The sequence below is a fragment of the Gymnodraco acuticeps genome, unplaced genomic scaffold (assembly GCF_902827175.1).
Source record: "Gymnodraco acuticeps unplaced genomic scaffold, fGymAcu1.1, whole genome shotgun sequence".
In the NCBI taxonomy this organism is placed as follows: domain Eukaryota; kingdom Metazoa; phylum Chordata; class Actinopteri; order Perciformes; family Bathydraconidae; genus Gymnodraco; species Gymnodraco acuticeps.
In genome coordinates, this window is record NW_022990079.1 from 1 (window position 1) to 19,210 (window position 19,210).

The following is a 19,210-nucleotide window of genomic DNA, read 5'->3' on the forward strand; positions in this document are numbered from 1 at the left end:
GGACTTGATCAGTGACTTTGCCTGTAAGAAGGCTAGGCGCTGGGCTCTTGGTGAGTCTACGGCTGAGCCAGGGCTCGTAATAACTGTTAAAGGGCAAGGCTATGGTAACGGTATTGGATCACTACACAGAAGATGCATGATGAGAAAAAGACTGAGAACAGGTGATAGGCTCTGACTTAGCGCCACCATCAGGTCTTTTCATTTCCATTTCCGTTTTATTGTCCGTTTACACTTTAATACCCGCTTATTTTGAAGTTGGTATATTTAATTAAAAAATCTGCTGCTTATGTTATTTTTTTTGTTATAGCATTTTATAAATGATAATATTTGTGTTAATGTTCACTTTATTTTAATTTAAGAGGTCATGTATATTTAAATTATATTTATTTTGATGTTTGAATGTTCCATTAAAAAATGTTATTAAAAAGGCATGAACACCATAAAAGATGACTATTGAGGTCTGTTGTCAGGAATGTTAGTGTTATATCAAATAGTGAATTATACTGCAGCAGAATGTTGCACGTCTTCTAGGGCTGCACGGTATTGAAAAAAACTGACATCGCGGTTTTTTCCCCCCCTGCGGTATATATCGCGGTTTTTTTTAACCTGTTAAACCCCAAAGTCCCGGCGGGTACTTTACTTTTTTTTTCACGACAGTGTCTCAGGGGATCGTAATATTTAAGAACCTATTAATGTGTTATACCAGATTAATGGAAATAATCTCAGCTAACTGACGATACAAACCATTTTATACCAAAACAAAACACAAGTCTCATAAGAAGCATCTAAATGACCCCTGAGCGAAAAATGCTAACGCACTTTGGCACAGAACTCAAGATAAAAGTACCCTTATTACTTATCGTAGCTGCATTTACAAGATATCCGATTAAAGCTGAGGTTCCACAGATTATTTAGGTATCATCACTGAGTGATCTGAACTCGGACAGGAGAAGCAAACACAGACATCACAACACGTACCTTTACGTAGCTTCGAGGGGAGATGTCTCACTGTAGCTGTCAATCTGATCAAAACACGTGTTCAATGGCATTACAACGAGAAAGAAAAAAATGCGGCCGAATAGGTTAATCCATAGGTTTTTAACGTCTCTGTATAAAAAAATGATTTAATTTATAATCCATAATTCCATTTTTATGTAAATATCGCAGAGCAAAAGTTAGCTGATAATGGTAGCCACTGGTAGCTGCAATGGTAGCTGCTGCTTCCGGTCTTGGCGATCCAGAAGTCTCACACACACACATTACCAAATAAGGAATGTGTGATTTCCCCTCGATTCCATTGGCTCTGACGGTCAGAAAGAGATGTCACATGTCACAATCCAGTAAAGTGGGCCAGAGATATGGAAAATCCACCCAAATGGCCCCAGAAGAGGTTGTTTTTGCTAAATCTGTCTAAAAAGGTCAAATATCACTTGTTTTGCATCAATCTTGATACAGAGTACTTATTATATGTTGTACCTTGGATTCCTAAAGCTTTTACCGCTTTTATCGCTCATTTTTTACCAGTGTTTTGATGGTCTGCAAACTAGCGGGGCGGGGCCTGCTGTGATCTGATCAAGGATGATTGTGATTGGTGGTTTGCTGTGCATGCAGGGGAAGTTCTACACACACCAACACATGAACAAATAAGGAGTGAGAGTGACGCGTAGCCAAAAACCGGTGGCTACCATTAGCAGCTAACTTTTGTGCTCCGATTTTTACATAAAAATGGAATTATGGATTATAAACAATTGCTTCAAAGCCACAGATACATTATCAACCTATGGATCAACCGATTCAGCCGCGTTTTTTCTTTCTCGTTGTAATACCATTGAACACGTCTTTTGATCAGATTGACAGCTACCGTGAGACGATCTCCCTTAAAAGCTCCGTAAAAGGTACGTGTTGTGATGTCTGTTTGCTTCCCCTGTTGCGAGATCGGATCGCTTAGATACTATACTTAAATAATCTGTGGAGTCTCAGCTTTAATCGGATATATTGTATGTGCAGTTTCGATAAGTGATAAGGGTATCTTTATTTTGAATTCTGTGCTAAAGTGCGTTAGCATTTTTTTTTTTAAATGAATAAAACCGCACGTCCCTGCGGTGTGAATACCGCGCATGTGCATACCGCGGTTATCGCCATGACACGGTATACCGTTCAGCCCTAACGTCTGCACAGTGTTATATGTTCACCGCTCAGTGTCAGTAAATATAGTGCAGTTAGTATTGGACTACAAGATAGATGCAAGCCTGTAGGTAGAGTTATTTAAAGCATAAATGAGTAATTGGGTTCTGGAGGTGTGGTTACAGCATTGTGCTTGGTTGGCGTGGCCTGGGCCTGGTGGTGGGGCCCAATGTGATATATTTTCATGGGGCCCAAAATCCCTGGCGGCGCCCCTGCACACACCTCACACACACGAATTTAATGGCGCGTTTCCACTGCAGGCCTCGCTCGGTTTGGTTAGGCCTTATTAGGCCCGGCTCACTTTAATGCTGCGCTTCCATTACAGTTTAGGAACTGGGGCAGTAACTATAGTAACGCAGTGTAGGCGGAGCCGTGACGTCATCTTCAATGAGAGCCCCAGAAAAAACAACACAGCCGTTAGTTGTTAGCACTCAGAGCTCACAGCTCTTCATATCTGTTCAGAAACTAGACAGAAGTTAAACAAGTACAAACCACAGACTGCCTGTGTCATGGCGAATTCAGTCGCTGGTTTATTTATGTCTGTAGGCCGTTGTTGTGAGTGTGAACGGTCGGAGCATATATAACGTTAGCTTAGCCAAGCTCCATTTAGAAAACACGCATTTTAAAAGGGTTTTTCGCCTGTCGTCTGTCTGCAGACTTGTCAAAGCATTAATTCATGGTTTTTACTAACCAGTATCAGTATGTTGTTACTTCGGCATCATTTTGAAACGTGTATTACAATTAAATCACGGTCAAATATGTTCATCTTGTTGTAGTTGTAGCCGCCTTGCCAGCGATTCTCTCTCTAGTTTAGCATACTCAGCCCGACTCAGCCTGGTTGTTCCTGGCCCTAGAACCACGATTTTATGGGGCCAGAAAAACTGTGAATTAGGACCCGCTAGCCGGTACTAGGCCAAGTGGAAACGCAACCAAAAACGGGCCCCGCACGGCTCGGCACGCTTAAAGCGAGCTACCCGCTGCAGTGGAAACGCGCCATAGAGGCTTCAAATGTCTGCAGCGTGTTCCAGGTGTCTTCAACATATTACATAGGAGAGAGAAAACAGACGTGAAATAGATCAATGGTGCCTCAATCTGGACCTTTTGGTCTGAGTCATGTTTCCCAAAAGGGATCCTCCCTAATGCCATTAAAAGTACACATCTCATGCTATTTTCATCCAAAAAAACTGCATAAAAGTACATTTTCTTTTTATGATTTGTATACTTTTAGTAGTAATTATGATCAAGCATGCTTTTAAAAATGTTTTTAATAATAAAAATTCATTTCATTATATTCTGTCTTTGTTGAACAAGGACCATACAAGTTATTATGTTTAAATATATGTTTTATTTTTGTGACATTTTAAGGGAATCTTTCCAACTTGGTTTTGTGCAAATGTAAACACACAGTATAAGAGATTTGAATGTAATGTACTATAAAGAACAATGAAACACAAATACATACAAATTGAAAATACAAGAAAGATCTGATGTATAAAGACTCGCTGTATGAGGAAGAGTTTGTCGTTTGGACAGCTTTAGCGTCAAAAAAGGCACTTTAACTTGTTTGTTTCGTAGTGTTTCGGGCAGCTGTGTGCAAAGGTTAACCGTAGTGTTTGAATATGCAGCTCTTCCATAAGTCTTGTTGTTTTCACACACACACACACACACGCACACACACACACACACACACACACACACCACACACCCACACACACACACACACACACACACACTTGAGCAGCCTGGTCACCTCTGGATGAGTCATGCAGAGGACGATGCTCTGCAGCTAATTCGAGTCATGCTGTTCTCGTCGGTTAAAAATCAGCGAGGAGACGGCAACACGCTGCAGGCACCGAGCTGCTCATCATCATCTGATTATTTTAGGAGCGCTTTTCACACATGCTGACAGATCTGCTGCAGGCCCGGCGTTATTACACAGATCATATTAAAAACATTAACCAGCACCAAGTTGTGGTCAAATATCTACATTGTTGGGGTTTTTTCAGCCGGTTTCAAGCAATGTGGAGGCTGGAACTCCCCGAAACACACTTTTATGAAATATATTTGTATTATTATTATTACACATTTTTAACCCATTGCTTGATGTAAAGGTGATCATATTTTGTCTTTATTTAATTTTGTATTTATTTCTTTAATTTTTAAAGACAGTATAATTCCTTTTTTATATTTTTAACTATAAACACTAATATAACGGTGTGTGTGTGAGTGTTACTTTTATGTACGCGCCGTGTGTACCTACATGGTAATACATCTGATTCTGATACTGAGGTGTGTGTGTGTGTGTGTGTGTGTGTGTGTGTGTGTGTGTGTGTGTGTGTGTGTGTGTGTGTGTGTGTGTGTGTTTATGTAATGACAGTACTGGTCTTCCTCCAGTAGGGGAGCCGTCAGGAGGTGGGTCTTCAGGGGGGGGGGGGGGGGGTCCTGAGCTCCAGCTGGTGTTAAACTCGGGACCAGGTGGAGGAAAATCTGCAGAGGAGGCTGGGGGCGGTGGTAGAAAAACACAGAGACATTGAACGCACCACGAACAGCGGCTCATCTCAGGCAGCGACCCGGAATACCGGCACCATCTCCCGGTGTTTGTCCCGGATCTCTCTGCTGCACGAGACTCTGAAGAAGCTGCACGGGACTCGCCAGGTAAGAAGGATTTCAGTCTGACGGTAACCCCTCGTGCACAGGTGTGTGTTTTTATGAGTTCAGTTCAATTAACAAAACGACATGAAGTTGTATTCTATCTAAACGCTGACTATCTTTCTGTTGCGTTATTGACGAGAGACTTTCCAAACTTTTCCCTTTTATTGAATCTTTCAAACCGGCTATTTTGCCTATAGATTTTAGGAGAAGCTGCGCTCTACTTTCTGCCCTAAAACCCTCTCTATGAAGGTTTTGATTGGCTGTCACTGTGTCTGCGGACAGGTTCAGTGGTGAGAAATGTCCATCTAGTCCAGGGTGATCTATAACTATCCAATGTATATGATATACACGACTCTTCATTAAAACCAAGACGAGATGTAATATGCAGACTCGGTTTTGGACTATACAGATTATAACGGTTTTTTAAAGGGTTAATTAAGTGGTTTTATCGAAAACTTGCCTCAGGTGTTTTTAAAGTAAAACAATATATCATTTTAGACTCTTAAAGGATTACAAGTTGCACATCCTCACTTTGGGAACTTAGATGAGGTTTTTATTCATACAACTAACTAAGTGCACTCACTAAGTGTGTTTGTGAACAAAGGGTGTTTTAAAGGGAAAAATAAGGACAAGTTAAACTGCTTTTCTTGACTGTAAGTAGACTGGAATTATTGCTGAAGCATATTGACAAATGTAAACAGAAAAACAAATGCCAAAATAAGGTATAGTTGAACTTAGTGACGTCATAAAGGTTTGTTAAACTGTATTTGTTATCTGATCTGATAATCAGCTGTTCTGTCAACTGTAAAGCATGGACTCTTAAGTGCCATAATAAAGTTTAACTTCCATAAATACTTCCGTACTGACCATTTTAAAAACTCCATATATTAGCTTTAATGTATATCCACAACCAGGGTTTGTCAGCAAAGCATTCTGGGAACTGTATTTGATTAATGCTGATTAAAATATTCGTATTAAACAGTAAAAGTACTATAAAAAATTAAGAAAAATGTATCAAATCAAACTATAATCAGTTTTGGTGGTGGTTTAAATATTTCTAATGTCATAAATAAATGTAGCTTAAACATTTTCTCCCTTTTTACTTTAAATTGTACAAGTTAAAGAGCTAAATTGAATCTTAATAATAAACTTTTCTTGACGTTCTCATTAAAAAATGATACCAAACTTAATCACAATTATCACAAAAATAATTGAGTGATATCTGTTTGATTATTCTTCATTTTTTGAACCCCCTTCGTCGTCGTTTAACACGTGTTAAACCAGATAAGAGCTGGGCCAACAGACCACGCCTCGAACATGATAACACGCTTTCTGTGCCTCCTTCACATCTGTAACTGTGTGAAGATAAAGAGGGTTGTTCTGCATTGACTGGGGTCTTTTTGTCTAGATACTGCATCGCTTTCATACACATGTCCCTTTCACTCTTGTCACCATCATCTCGCCTCCTGTAACGGCGTCATATCTCCTTTGAGCATGTGTTGTGTGGAATATCTGGATCTGAAGCTATCAGAGGAACAGGCTCAGCTAGAAATGTACATGTTGTGCATATCTAGCTGGACTTTGTAGATGTAATGCAGCAAAGCTCAGTTGGTCGTTTGAAGTGAGGCCGTGCAGAATAATTATAATCCAGTGGGCGGTTTCCTGTTATCCTGCAGCTTTAGCAGAAGCTACAGGAATTATATTAGAATTCCAGCACTCGAAAAGCATGACATCTCATATAAGAGGACATATCCTGCTGACTTTCAGGTTCATATCTCGTGTCTCTACTTTAAAGAGTCCTCTCCTGCTGATGTTCAGGTGTATATCAGTATGTAGTGTCTCTACTTTAAAGAGTCCTCTCCTGCTGATGTTCAGGTGCATATCAGTATGTAGTGTCTCTACTTTAAAGAGTCCTCTCCTGCTGATGTTCAGGTGCATATCAGTATGTAGTGTCTCTACTTTAAAGAGTCCTCTCCTGCTGATGTTCAGGTGTATATCAGTATGTAGTGGCTCTACTTTAAAGAGTCCTCTCCTGCTGATGTTCAGGTGTATATCAGTATGTAGTGGCTCTACTTTAAAGAGTCCTCTCCTGCTGATGTTCAGGTGTATATCAGTATGTAGTGTCTCTACTTTAAAGAGTCCTCTCCTGCTGATGTTCAGGTGCATATCAGTATGTAGTGTCTCTACTTTAAAGAGTCCTCTCCTGCTGATGTTCAGGTGTATATCAGTATGTAGTGTCTCTACTTTAAAGAGTCCTCGCCTGCTGATGTTCAGGTGCATATCAGTATGTAGTGTCTCTACTTTAAAGAGTCCTCTCCTGCTGATGTTCAGGTGCATATCAGTATGTAGTGTCTCTACTTTAAAGAGTCCTCTCCTGCTGATGTTCAGGTGTATATCAGTATGTAGTGTCTCTACTTTAAAGAGTCCTCTCCTGCTGATGTTCAGGTGTATATCAGTATGTAGTGTCTCTACTTTAAAGAGTCCTCTCCTGCTGATGTTCAGGTGTGTATCAGTATGTAGTGTCTCTACTTTAAAGAGTCCTCTCCTGCTGATGTTCAGGTGTATATCAGTGTGTAGTGTCTCTACTTTAAAGAGTCCTCTCCTGCTGATGTTCAGGTGTATATCAGTATGTAGTGTCTCTACTTTAAAGAGTCCTCTCCTGCTGATGTTCAGGTGTATATCAGTATGTAGTGTCTCTGCTTTAAAGAGTCCTCTCCTGATGATGTTCAGGTGTATATCAGTATGTAGTGTCTCTACTTTAAAGAGTCCTCTCCTGCTGATGTTCAGGTGTATACCAGTATGTAGTGTCTCTACTTTAAAGAGTCCTCTCCTGCTGATGTTCAGGTGTATATCAGTATGTAGTGTCTCTACTTTAAAGAGTCCTCTCCTGATGTTCAGTCTCCTCTGATTGGTCAGCTGGCCGGCTGTATTAGGGAGGGAACCGGGATGTTAGCCTCTGGAGACCATTTACGTGCACTAAAACCTAAAGAACACCCTACAGGAGAGAGAACACCCTGTGCTTCTTAAATAATGACCCGTGTGCTGCAGGCTGTTTTTACTTTAAGTTAAGTGTTCTGTCTAAAACGCTGACTAACTTTCTGTGACGTTATTGACGAGAGACTTTCCAAACATTTCCCTTTTTATTGAATCTTTTAAACCGGCTATTTTGCCTAGATTTTAGGAGAAGATGTGCTCTACTTTCTGCCCTAAAACTGTCCATCTATGAAGGTTTTGATTGGCTGGCAGCGTTTCTGCGGACAGATTCATGGCTTCAAAATTCAATTTAAATAATCTGCAAAGAAAAGGTCATTCTGAATGGAGAAGCGTCTTTAAAAGCTGATCTCAGCCTCTGGAGATGTGCTGCTTTTACCCATTTTCTATAATATTAAAGTGACAATCATCCTAATGTTTGACGAACTAAACGGTACATTTTCACTGTTTTTGTTCCTGGTTGACGGAGAGAGTCGTCACGCCGCTGCAGAATGATCTGAGGGTCTTTCTTGACGTCACTCTCGTGACTTCTGAATCCTGAGTATGAAATCAGCCGTCGGGGGTTTTCTCTCTGCACAGTACTGCTCTGTTAGAACTGTCAGCGTTACATAGTAGGCTACTTCCTGTCTGCTCAACACTGGAGCGTGAAATCCTTTTTAACACATGCATTGAGTCCTGTACGGCTCATCATGTGACATATGACCTTTCATCATGTTCATTATACGACGACTTGTTTTCCTGCAGAGATCATTCAGAGGTTTAAAGGGCAAGCGTTTCTCTTTCAGCGGCTTTTAAATCATTATTATTATTTGTGGGCAGGATTACGGAAGAACGACTTACTTGATTTGAATGAAACTTGGTGTCAGGGTGTGGTATGAGCAGAGGAAGAACATATACAAAATGTGCAAGTATATGAATTATGGAAGCGGATTTACGCATTATTGTTTACAAGATAGCGCATTTGTGTTGCATTTGGGGAATCAGCTTCGTGTTGTTTAGTCGCTCTGAGCAATAAACACATCTTCCTGTTGTTCAAAATGTACGCTCTTTAACACACTGAACCATGTGAAACAGGAACATCTGACTTTCCGAGGAGCCTGTGAATGCACCGTTGGGAGGATCGATTTATTTTTGGTGTTGAAAATCCTTGAAAGTGTGTATTATCTCAGAGCTGGGCATACTCCTGCATGTCAACGAGACGCAGGAACATGATACGAAAGCTGTTGTTCATTAGTAACAAGCCGGGTTATATAAGGCTTGTGTGTGTGTGTGTGTGTGTGTGTGTGTGTGTGTGTGTGTGTGTGTGTGTGTGTGTGTGTGTGTGTGTGTGTGTGTGTGTGTGTGTATGCGTGTGTGTGTGCGTGTGTGCGTGTGACTCCCGGTGGATGGACATCTGCTGTCAGTTCAGATCAGTGTGTGTGTCTGTGTGTGTGTGTGTCCTAGCATTACTATACTTGTGGGGACCTACATCTGTTTACACAGTCACGTGTGGGGACTCGCCTCCCTTATGGGGACAAATTGGAGGTCCCCATAAGGGGAATCATTAATTTTAGGGTGAAGACTTGGTTAGGTTAAGGGTTAGGGTAAGGGTTAGGGTTAGGGTTAGGTTAAGGGTAAGGGTTAGGGTTAGGGTTAGGGTAAGGGTTAGGGTAAGGGTTAGGGTTAGGGTTAGGGTTAGGGTTAGGTTAAGGGTAAGGGTTAGGGTTAGGCATGTGTTGGTTATGGTTAAGGTTAGGATAAGTCTCCAGGAAATGCATGTAAGTCAATGTAATGTCCTCTAAAGTGATGTATACATGGTATGTGTGTGTGTGTATGTGTGTGTGTGTTGATGCTGGTGAACATCCTGCAGATAACACTTATCACTGCTGCATCTGCATCGAGCCACAAAGTCCAGAAGTGTGTGTGAGGGAGACGTCTTGGACAGAAATACATATAAATATAATCAGGTCTGACGTTCAGGAAGCATCTTAGCATCGTTAGCTCATTCAAGGATATTTCTGTCATCAAGAGCAATTAGATGGAAACACAGAACATTGACGATACTGTACTTCTTCAAAGCCTTAATGTGGTGGCCTTGTAGTACTCTGTATTCTGTCGGATGTTTCTAGAAGCCTCTGTGTTCCTGTTGTTATCAGTGTGTTGGTGAAGCCTCTTTAAATATAACTCCCAGGGTTCACTCCGCCCTCTAACCAAATGCAGATTTTCCCTGTAAAATGTTAAAGTGATGCCAGAAAACAATATTTCTGTTCGTCAAAAACGGTATAATTCCTCCAGAAATCTGAGAATCAAACTTTGTTTTGACGGAGCTCCGACGTCACGTTGTTGTTGACGTCCATCTTGTATACGATCGTCATGTTCTCCAGATAATGTATGTATCTTATAAACAAGAGCTTGTCCCTATCGAGGGTTTAAGGTCAGAAGGTGAAGGTTTCTTAATCGTCTCTCTGATACAACCTGTTCTTCCAATAGCAAACCAGAGGTGTAAATTAACTAAATGCATCAATCATTATAAAACACATCATACATGATGTATATGTTATTCTGAAATATTCATACGCACGATGACTTTTAGACTTTTACTGTAACAGAGTATTCCCACACTCTGGTACTTCTACTTTTACTCAAGTACAAGATCTGAGTACCCGAGGAATACATTATCTTTCTGACATAACCAACGACAACGGCTTGATGTCCTTCCAAGAATTGAAAGATACGTATAATGTGCCTGGCTCTTCCTTCTTTTTCTATTTACAACTACGTACTGCCATGCGCACATATGGAGTTCCTTGGAATCAACCTCTGCCAACACATCAATTGGTTAAGGTCATATTAAGTCCAAACAGTGTGAGCGGCACTACTTCATATATAAAAACTGCAAGATAAATTAACCGGATATATTGGCATCTCTGCAGTATGGAACGCAGATCTAAAAAATGATACGCAGACTATTGATTGGAAGAGAATATGGAATAATATCTCCTTAACATCGCGTAACCACAATCACCAATTGATACAGTATAAAATGATGCACAGATATTACCTGTCAACCAGAACATGCTGTCAATTAAGGATGATTCCAAGCCCCATATGCCTTCTCTGTAACCAACAGACTATTGGCACATATGTACACATGGTTAGGTATTCTGACATTGTATCTGAGATTATTGGAGTTCACACCCTGTCTCGCAAATATTGTATTGTTGAATGACGATTCTTCTCTTGATCTACAGAAACATCAGAAAAGGGTGCTTTTCGCTGGTCTAACAGCAGCCAAAACAATAATAGTAATACGATGGAAACCCCCGCATACTTTATTTATTAAGCAATGGATATCATCCTTCCATGACCTACTAATTTCAGAGCTGTCAATCGCTTCTGCTAATACGGCTAAGGGGAAACATTAGAGGCTATTCAAAGAGCTGCTGATCGGGTAATATCATTCATGTAAATGATGATTGTACATATACGCACACCTTGGTGCAATTGTGGTTTATTAGGAGTTAATCGCAATTCAGCTTAAACAGATGAAATGTTATGTGGGAAAAAAAGAAAAAAAAAGGAATGAATGTATGTGGATAAATTGTTATGCTATAAATTGTTATGCTATAAATTGTTATGCTATAAATTGTTATGCTATAAATTGTTATGCTATAAATTGTTATGCTATAATATATAGATAAACTCAGACGATTGCTAAAAAACATCAGGTAGGATTTTCTGTGAAATGGCAAGATGGGTGGGAAGAGGGGACGGGGTGGCATGGGAAAGGGATTCCATATATATATATATTTCTTTCTTTATTTTTATTTTTGTATTGTCTATATAATTTGTATCTGTATAAGTCCCTTTTGTGAGTACTTCTACTTTTACTCCAGCACAAGATCTGAGTACTTTTACTTTTACTCAAGTACAAGATCTGAGTACTTCTACTTTTACTCAATTACAAGATCTGAGTACTTCTACTTTCACTACAAGATCTGAGTACTTCTACTTTTACTCAAGTACAAGGTCTGAGTACTTTTACTTTTACTCAATTACAAGATCTGAGTACTTCTACTTTTACTCAAGTACAAGACCTGAGTACTTCTACTTTTACTCAAGTACAAGATCTGAGTACTTTTACTTTTACTCAAGTACAAGATCTGAGTACTTCTACTTTTACTCAAGTACAAGATCTGAGTACTTCTACTTTTACTCAAGTACAAGATCTGAGTACTTCTACTTTTACTCAAGTACAAGACCTGAGTACTTCTACTTTATTCTCTCCACTGGAATATAATAAAGTGTTCTGATGAAAGTATTGATATTGAAGTGAGGGTATCTCACAGCTGATTGGTGCAGAGTCCTCCTGCTGAGATCTATAGATCTACCTGTCAGGAGAACAGCAGTGGGGGTGCGGGGGTCATACATGGGAATAATTGATCGGGCTGTAACTAAGACAGAGCCAGTCGTCACGGCAACAGGTGAAACCCTATGTCGTGATTGGCTGTGGGGATCAGATAGAGAGGGATGCTGCTTCTGTAATGGAGAATAGAGTGCAGGTCTTTGAAAGGAATGACTGTCTACATGAGGAAAGCATTAAGACATTACATATCTCCAGAAGATCCTCCTCCACAGTTTCTGGAGCTATGGGGGCTTTGAATGCTTTCCCATTAGCTTTGAGCATGTTAGGTCTATGTATTTATATACAGTATATCGCTGCAGGGAGCGACCCTGAACGTTGCATTATTGGCTCCACAAAGAGCTGTTTGTCTATTGATATGTGCAGTAAATAAGCTTCATGGTAAACAAGCAAAGAAAACGTTTACGAATAAAACTATTTGTGATTAGATTTTACAACAAGCTAAGCTACAATTGATTAGAATAACAGATCTCCACGTTTTAAAAGGCTGGAGATTTCCTTCACCAGTTTTCCTCGAAGTGTAAAGCTTAAATAATCATTTAGAGAGCGTGAGTTTTTTTAATCCGCTTGATTTAATGCAATTAAACTAATTAAATAACTGTAGACGGAAACATAGAACTGGATCAGAACTTAAAATAACCTCCGCCCTGTTGAGAAATTAGAACAGATCAGAGGTGTCACGATCTGTCTTTATGGTGTTTTGTCTTGTCTAGATTTGTCTGTGGTTCCCTGTCGTTAGTTTCCCTGGTGTGTCTGATTACCCGATTGTGTTCACCTGGTGTCCCTGTGTTTTCTCCTCCCTCCTCACCTGTATCTTGTTTGTGTGTTTAGTCTTGTGTGTATTTAAGTTCTGGTTTTTCTGTCTGTCTTTGTCGGTTCGTCTTGTGTCATGACTAGTTCGTCGGTGAGTGTTCTGTTCTGTCTTTGTTAGTATAGCCTTGAAATAAAGGAATTTTCACGTTAATCTGCATTTGGGTCCTACCTGCTTCACACACCGTAACAAGAGGAAATACAGTAGTGATCAAATCCAAAAATATCCACGGTTTGAATCTGTTTTTAGGAAGTTATTTAATGTGATAGACATTGTTTTTTGGGAAATTACGCAGTTGATCTAATCCTGCATGATCAATGATCACATTCAGAAACCATAAGTGAATCAATTTATTTAATTTATTCTGGAAAATCTCTTTTTTTTACTGTCCTGACGTCAATAACCTTTGGAAGAAATGCAAGAATGCATATCTTAAAGTGTATTTTGTTCACTTAAAACAACTTTACATAGACGTAATAATGAAAGAGGCTCTCCTCTCCTGTAGTGTGTGTTTATTTAGTGCATGTCAATGGTCTGCAGAGGCTGAAATCCCTGTTCCCTCCCCCAAAAATAAGGATTACTGGACTGTTTTTAAAACATGTTGTGATTTGCAACCATAGGAACAAAAAGGCAGAACAAGTACTCTTGTTAGGATTATAGAAAGATTATGATTTGGCTTTTGTTACGCAAGGGGTTTTCCTCGGGGGCAAATAGTTGCTCCAATAAAATAAATGCCATAAAAACAAAGATAACACAGTTATATCAATAAAACTCCCCTCAAGGTCCCTTATCTCTCCCAGCTGTGACTCTTCGTGCTGCAGCTCGGGGACTTTGAGACGTGGTGACGCTCCCACGACTTTAACCTGGAATCAAATTCTCTCTCGATGTCTCTGAGCGAGCGTCCAATAAAACACAGGAATCCCAGAGTCAGCACTGAAGCCAGCTGGGTGTCGTGGAAGCTGCTCCTCGTGAACTGTGTCACGTTGGGGTTTTCACAACTGTGTTTGTTTACATTATTCCTGCAATATCCTCTTCTTATATGGCAGCTAGTAGGGCTGGGAATCACCAGGCTCCCCACGATACCATACTTAAGCCACGATACCATACTACCGCCATACTTAAGCCACGATACCATACTATCGCCATACTTAAGCCACGATACCATACTATCGCCATACTTAAGCCACAGTATGATACTATCGCCATACTTAAGCCACGATACGATCCTTAAGTCACGATACTATCGCGATACTTAAGCCACGATACCATACTATCGCCATACTTAAGCCACGATACCATACTATCGCCATACTTAAGCCACGATACCATACTATCGCCATACTTAAGCCACAGTATGATACTATCGCCATACTTAAGCCACGATACGATCCTTAAGTCACGATACTATCGCGATACTTAAGCCACGATACCATACTATCGCGATACTTAAGCCACGATACCATACTATCGCCATACTTAAGCCACGATACCATACTATCGCCATACTTAAGCCACGATACGATCCTTAAGTCACGATACTATCGCGATACTTAAGCCACGATACCATACTATCGCCATACTTAAGCCACAATACGATACTATTGCGATACTTAAGCCACAATACCATACTATCGCCATACTTAAGCCACGATACGATACTATCGCCATACTTAGGCCACGATACCATCCTTAAGTCACGATACTATCACGATACTTAAGCCACGATACCATACTATCGCCATACATAGGCCACGATACGATACTATCGCCATACATAGGCCACGATACGATACTATCGCCATACATAGGCCACGATACGATACTATCGCCATACATAGGCCACGATACCATCCTTAAGTCACGATACTATTGCGATACTTAAGCCACGATACCATACTATCGCCATACTTAAGCCACAATACCATACTATCGCCATACTTAAGCCACAATACCATACTATCGCCATACTTAAGCCACAGTACGATACTATCGCCATACTTAAGCCACGATACGATCCTTAAGTCACGATACTATCACGATACTTAAGCCACGATACCATACTATCGTGATACTTAAGCCACAATACCATACTATTGCCATACTTAGCCCACAATACCATACTATCGCGATACTTAAGCCACAATACCATACTATCGCCATACTTAAGCCACGATGCGATACTATCGCCATACTTAAGCTATGATACGATCCTTAAATCACGATACGATACTATTGCGATACTTAAGTCACGATACGATACTATCGCGATACTTAAGCCACAATACGATACTATCCCCATACTTGAGCCACGATACGATACTATCGCCATACTTAAGCCACAATACGATCCTTAAATCACGATACGATACTATCGCGATACTTAAGTCACGATACTATCGCGATACTTAAGCCACAATACTATCGCCATACTTAAGCCACGATACTATCGCGATACTTAAGTCACGATACTATCGCCATACTTAAGCCACAATACGATACTATCGTGATATTTAAGCCACAATACGATATATTGCGATATTGCAAATCCCATGGGTCATATCCATGTCCGTCTTCCCTTCCTGGTTAAAACATTTGCTATATGAATAGTTTGTGTGAATAACCCAATGTGTGTTCTTTGAACCTGAAAAGGAGATGATTTTGTTACTTTCGTTGCGATCGTAAACACGTCTTAACTTCCTGTTTTACATAGACATGCTTTGCGCTGTTAGCAGGAAGCTACTGTTCCCAAAACAACAACTTGACGGAGAAAAAGAACGGAGATAAAGTACAGATATTAACGGAGATATCAACATTTAAATACGGCGATATCGAAATATAACGTTTACATTAAAGTGTTAGCAAGAGGCTCAAAGTTAGTGTTGACTGTACACATGTGATTTGTGTCTTCGTTTATATACTGTATTATAACTAACTATTTGGAGTTCACTTGTTTCACGGTATTCTAAAGTAATGCTCATATAGATGTAGCTTAAATGTATTTGTTGTTTTGTGTCTTTGTGGAGCTCTTACGTTGGTTTGGAGCTTTCAATAAACCCTTTGTGTCTTTGAAGAACGCCCTGAAGACACGCAGAGCACCTGACCGGAGGTAGAGAAGCAGGAATTGAATTGAGAAGCATTAGTTGTGGTTTCTAAAATAACACGTAAACAGAAGCATGTGATGCTGCTTCTCCTTCAGGATGTGATCCAGAACATCCTGCAGTATATTGACGGGAGGATCAGAAAAGTTTTCTCGTACTTTTTTTGCAGATGTCATGAAGTGGAGAGGTCAGCTGACAAAAGCCTGGTCTCTAATCTGCTGTAGGATCCATGCAGGGATTGTTATTGTTGATGAGGGTCTGCTGTCGTTTGTGTCGTGCTTCCCCTCTTAGGAGCAGACTTTAAATACTCTAAGCTCCCGTATGACTTCATGAATCTAACAGAAGCTAAGCAGGGCGCTTTATTGTTTCATGTGTGCTGTGGACACGGAGAGGGACACGTGTTGCTTCAGTGGAAGTCTGTGAACAGTTTTCAAAGACGTTAATGCAACAGTATGTTATTATCAGGAAGAACACATCGTACGTGATAGGCTAAGGGGCGGGACATCTCTAAGCAGCTTCCCAATCACACAATGAGCAGAGTAGAGCCCCTTTAATTGACTTCCTTCCCCCCTGAACAATACCATGCATTTACAGAAAGCTTCTCCTTCTATAGTCCCGCCCTACAGACTCCTCCAGATGCCCCCCGCCCCGCCCTGCAGACTCCTCCAGATGCCCCCCGCCCCGCCCTGCAGACTCCTCCAGATGCCCCCCGCCCCGCCCTGCAGACTCTCCAGATGCCCCCCCGCCCCGCCCTGCAGACTCGTCCAGATGCCCCCCGCCCCGCCCTGCAGACTCGTCCAGATGCCCCCCGCCCCGCCCTACAGACTCCTCCAGATGCCCCCCGCCCCGCCCTGCAGACTCCTCCAGATGCCCCCCGCCCCGCCCTGCAGACTCCTCCAGATGCCCCCCGCCCCGCCCTGCAGACTCCTCCAGATGCCCCCCCGCCCCGCCCTGCAGACTCCTCCAGATGCCCCCCGCCCCGCCCTGCAGACTCCTCCAGATGCCCCCCGCCCCGCCCTGCAGACTCGTCCAGATGCCCCCCGCCCCGCCCTGCAGACTCCTCCAGATGCCCCCCCGCCCCGCCCTGCAGACTCCTCCAGATGCCCCCCGCCCCGCCCTACAGACTCCTCCAGATGCCCCCCGCCCCGCCCTACAGACTCCTCCAGATGCCCCCCCCCCCCGCCCTGCAGACTCCTCCAGATGCCCCCCGCCCCGCCCTGCAGACTCCTCCAGATGCCCCCCGCCCCGCCCTACAGACTCCTCCAGATGTCCCCCGCCCCGCCCTACAGACTCCTCCAGATGTCCCCCGCCCCGCCCTACAGACTCCTCCAGATGCCCCCCGCCCCGCCCTGCAGACTCCTCCAGATGCCCCCGCCCCGCCCTGCAGACTCCTCCAGATGCCCCCCGCCCCGCCCTGCAGACTCCTCCAGATGCCCCCCGCCCCGCCCTGCAGACTCCTCCAGATGCCCCCCGCCCCGCCCTGCAGACTCCTCCAGATGCCCCCCCGCCCCGCCCTGCAGACTCCTCCAGATGCCCCCGCCCCGCCCTACAGACTCCTCCAGATGCCCCCCGCCCCGCCCTGCAGACTCCTCCAGATGCCCCCCGCCCCGCCCTGCAGACTCCTCCAGATGCCCCCCGCCCCGCCCCTGCAGACTCCTCCAGATGCCCCCCGCCCCCGCCCTGCAGACTCCTCCAGATGCCCCCGCCCCGCCCTACAGACTCCTCCAGATGTCCCCCGCCCCGCCCTGCAGACTCCTCCCAGATGCCCCCCCGCCCCGCCCTACAGACTCCTCCAGATGTCCCCCCCGCCCCGCCCTACAGACTCCTCCAGATGCCCCCCGCCCCGCCCTACAGACTCCTCCAGATGCCCCCCGCCCCGCCCTACAGACTCCTCCAGATGCCCCCCGCCCCGCCTACAGACTCCTCCAGATGCCCCCGCCCCGCCCTGCAGACTCCTCCAGATGCCCCCCGCCCCGCCCTGCAGACTCCTCCAGATGCCCCCCGCCCGCCCTGCAGACTCGTCCAGATGCCCCCCGCCCCGCCCTGCAGACTCCTCCAGATGCCCCCCGCCCCCGCCCTGCAGACTCCTCCAGATGCCCCCCGCCCCGCCCTACAGACTCCTCCAGATGCCCCCCGCCCCGCCCTACAGACTCCTCCAGATGCCCCCCGCCCCGCCCTGCAGACTCCTCCAGATGCCCCCCGCCCCGCCCTGCAGACTCCTCCAGATGCCCCCCGCCCCGCCCTACAGACTCCTCCAGATGTCCCCCGCCCCGCCCTACAGACTCCTCCAGATGCCCCCCGCCCCGCCCTACAGACTCCTCCAGATGCCCCCCCCGCCCCGCCCTGCAGACTCCTCCAGATGCCCCCCCCCCCCCGCCCTACACACTCCTCCAGATGCCCCCCGCCCCGCCCTGCAGACTCCTCCAGATGCCCCCCGCCCCGCCCTGCAGACTCCTCCAGATGCCCCCCGCCCCGCCCTACAGACTCCTCCAGATGCCCCCCCGCCCCGCCCTGCAGACTCCTCCAGATGCCCCCCGCCCCGCCCTACAGACTCCTCCAGATGCCCCCCGCCCCGCCCTGCAGACTCCTCCAGATGCCCCCCGCCCCGCCCTGCAGACTCCTCCAGATGCCCCCCCGCCCCGCCCTGCAGACTCCTCAGATGCCCCCCGCCCCGCCCTGCAGACTCCTCCAGATGCCCCCCGCCCCGCCCTACAGACTCCTCCAGATGTCCCCCCCCCCCGCCCTGCAGACTCCTCCAGATGCCCCCCGCCCCGCCCTACAGACTCCTCCAGATGTCCCCCGCCCCGCCCTACAGACTCCTCCAGATGCCCCCCGCCCCGCCCTACAGACTCCTCCAGATGCCCCCCGCCCCGCCCTACAGACTCCTCCAGATGCCCCCCGCCCCGCCCTACAGACTCCTCCAGATGCCCCCCGCCCCGCCCTGCAGACTCCTCCAGATGGACATTTAGATGCTGGATCTCAGAGCAGACAGGAAATTAAAAGCTCTGCAGAAAACCAAGAAAGAGCGAGGGTCGTTGGGTTCCTCCGTGAGGTTCTTCTAGCGGATGAAAT

General features: G+C 44.5%; 2 protein-coding genes across 3 annotated transcripts in view; both read left to right on the forward strand.

Moving 5' to 3' along the window:
• Positions 1–4,659: 4,659 nt before the first annotated feature.
• Positions 4,660–19,107, forward strand: LOC117546084 (basic proline-rich protein-like; the record flags this gene model as incomplete). The annotated part of the gene is made up of 2 exons (XM_034216170.1): positions 4,660–4,839; positions 16,765–19,107. Coding segments are annotated over 2 exons (2,523 nt in total), but the record flags the coding sequence as incomplete, so codon positions are not given.
• LOC117546085 (growth hormone receptor-like) overlaps positions 4,685–19,210 on the forward strand; it is a 34,172-nt gene continuing 19,646 nt past the window's right edge. For both annotated transcript variants that reach the window (XM_034216171.1, XM_034216172.1), the window contains exon 1: positions 4,685–4,839. The gene's annotated coding sequence lies outside the window, so the exon portion shown is untranslated. The remainder of the gene's footprint in view (positions 4,840–19,210) is intronic.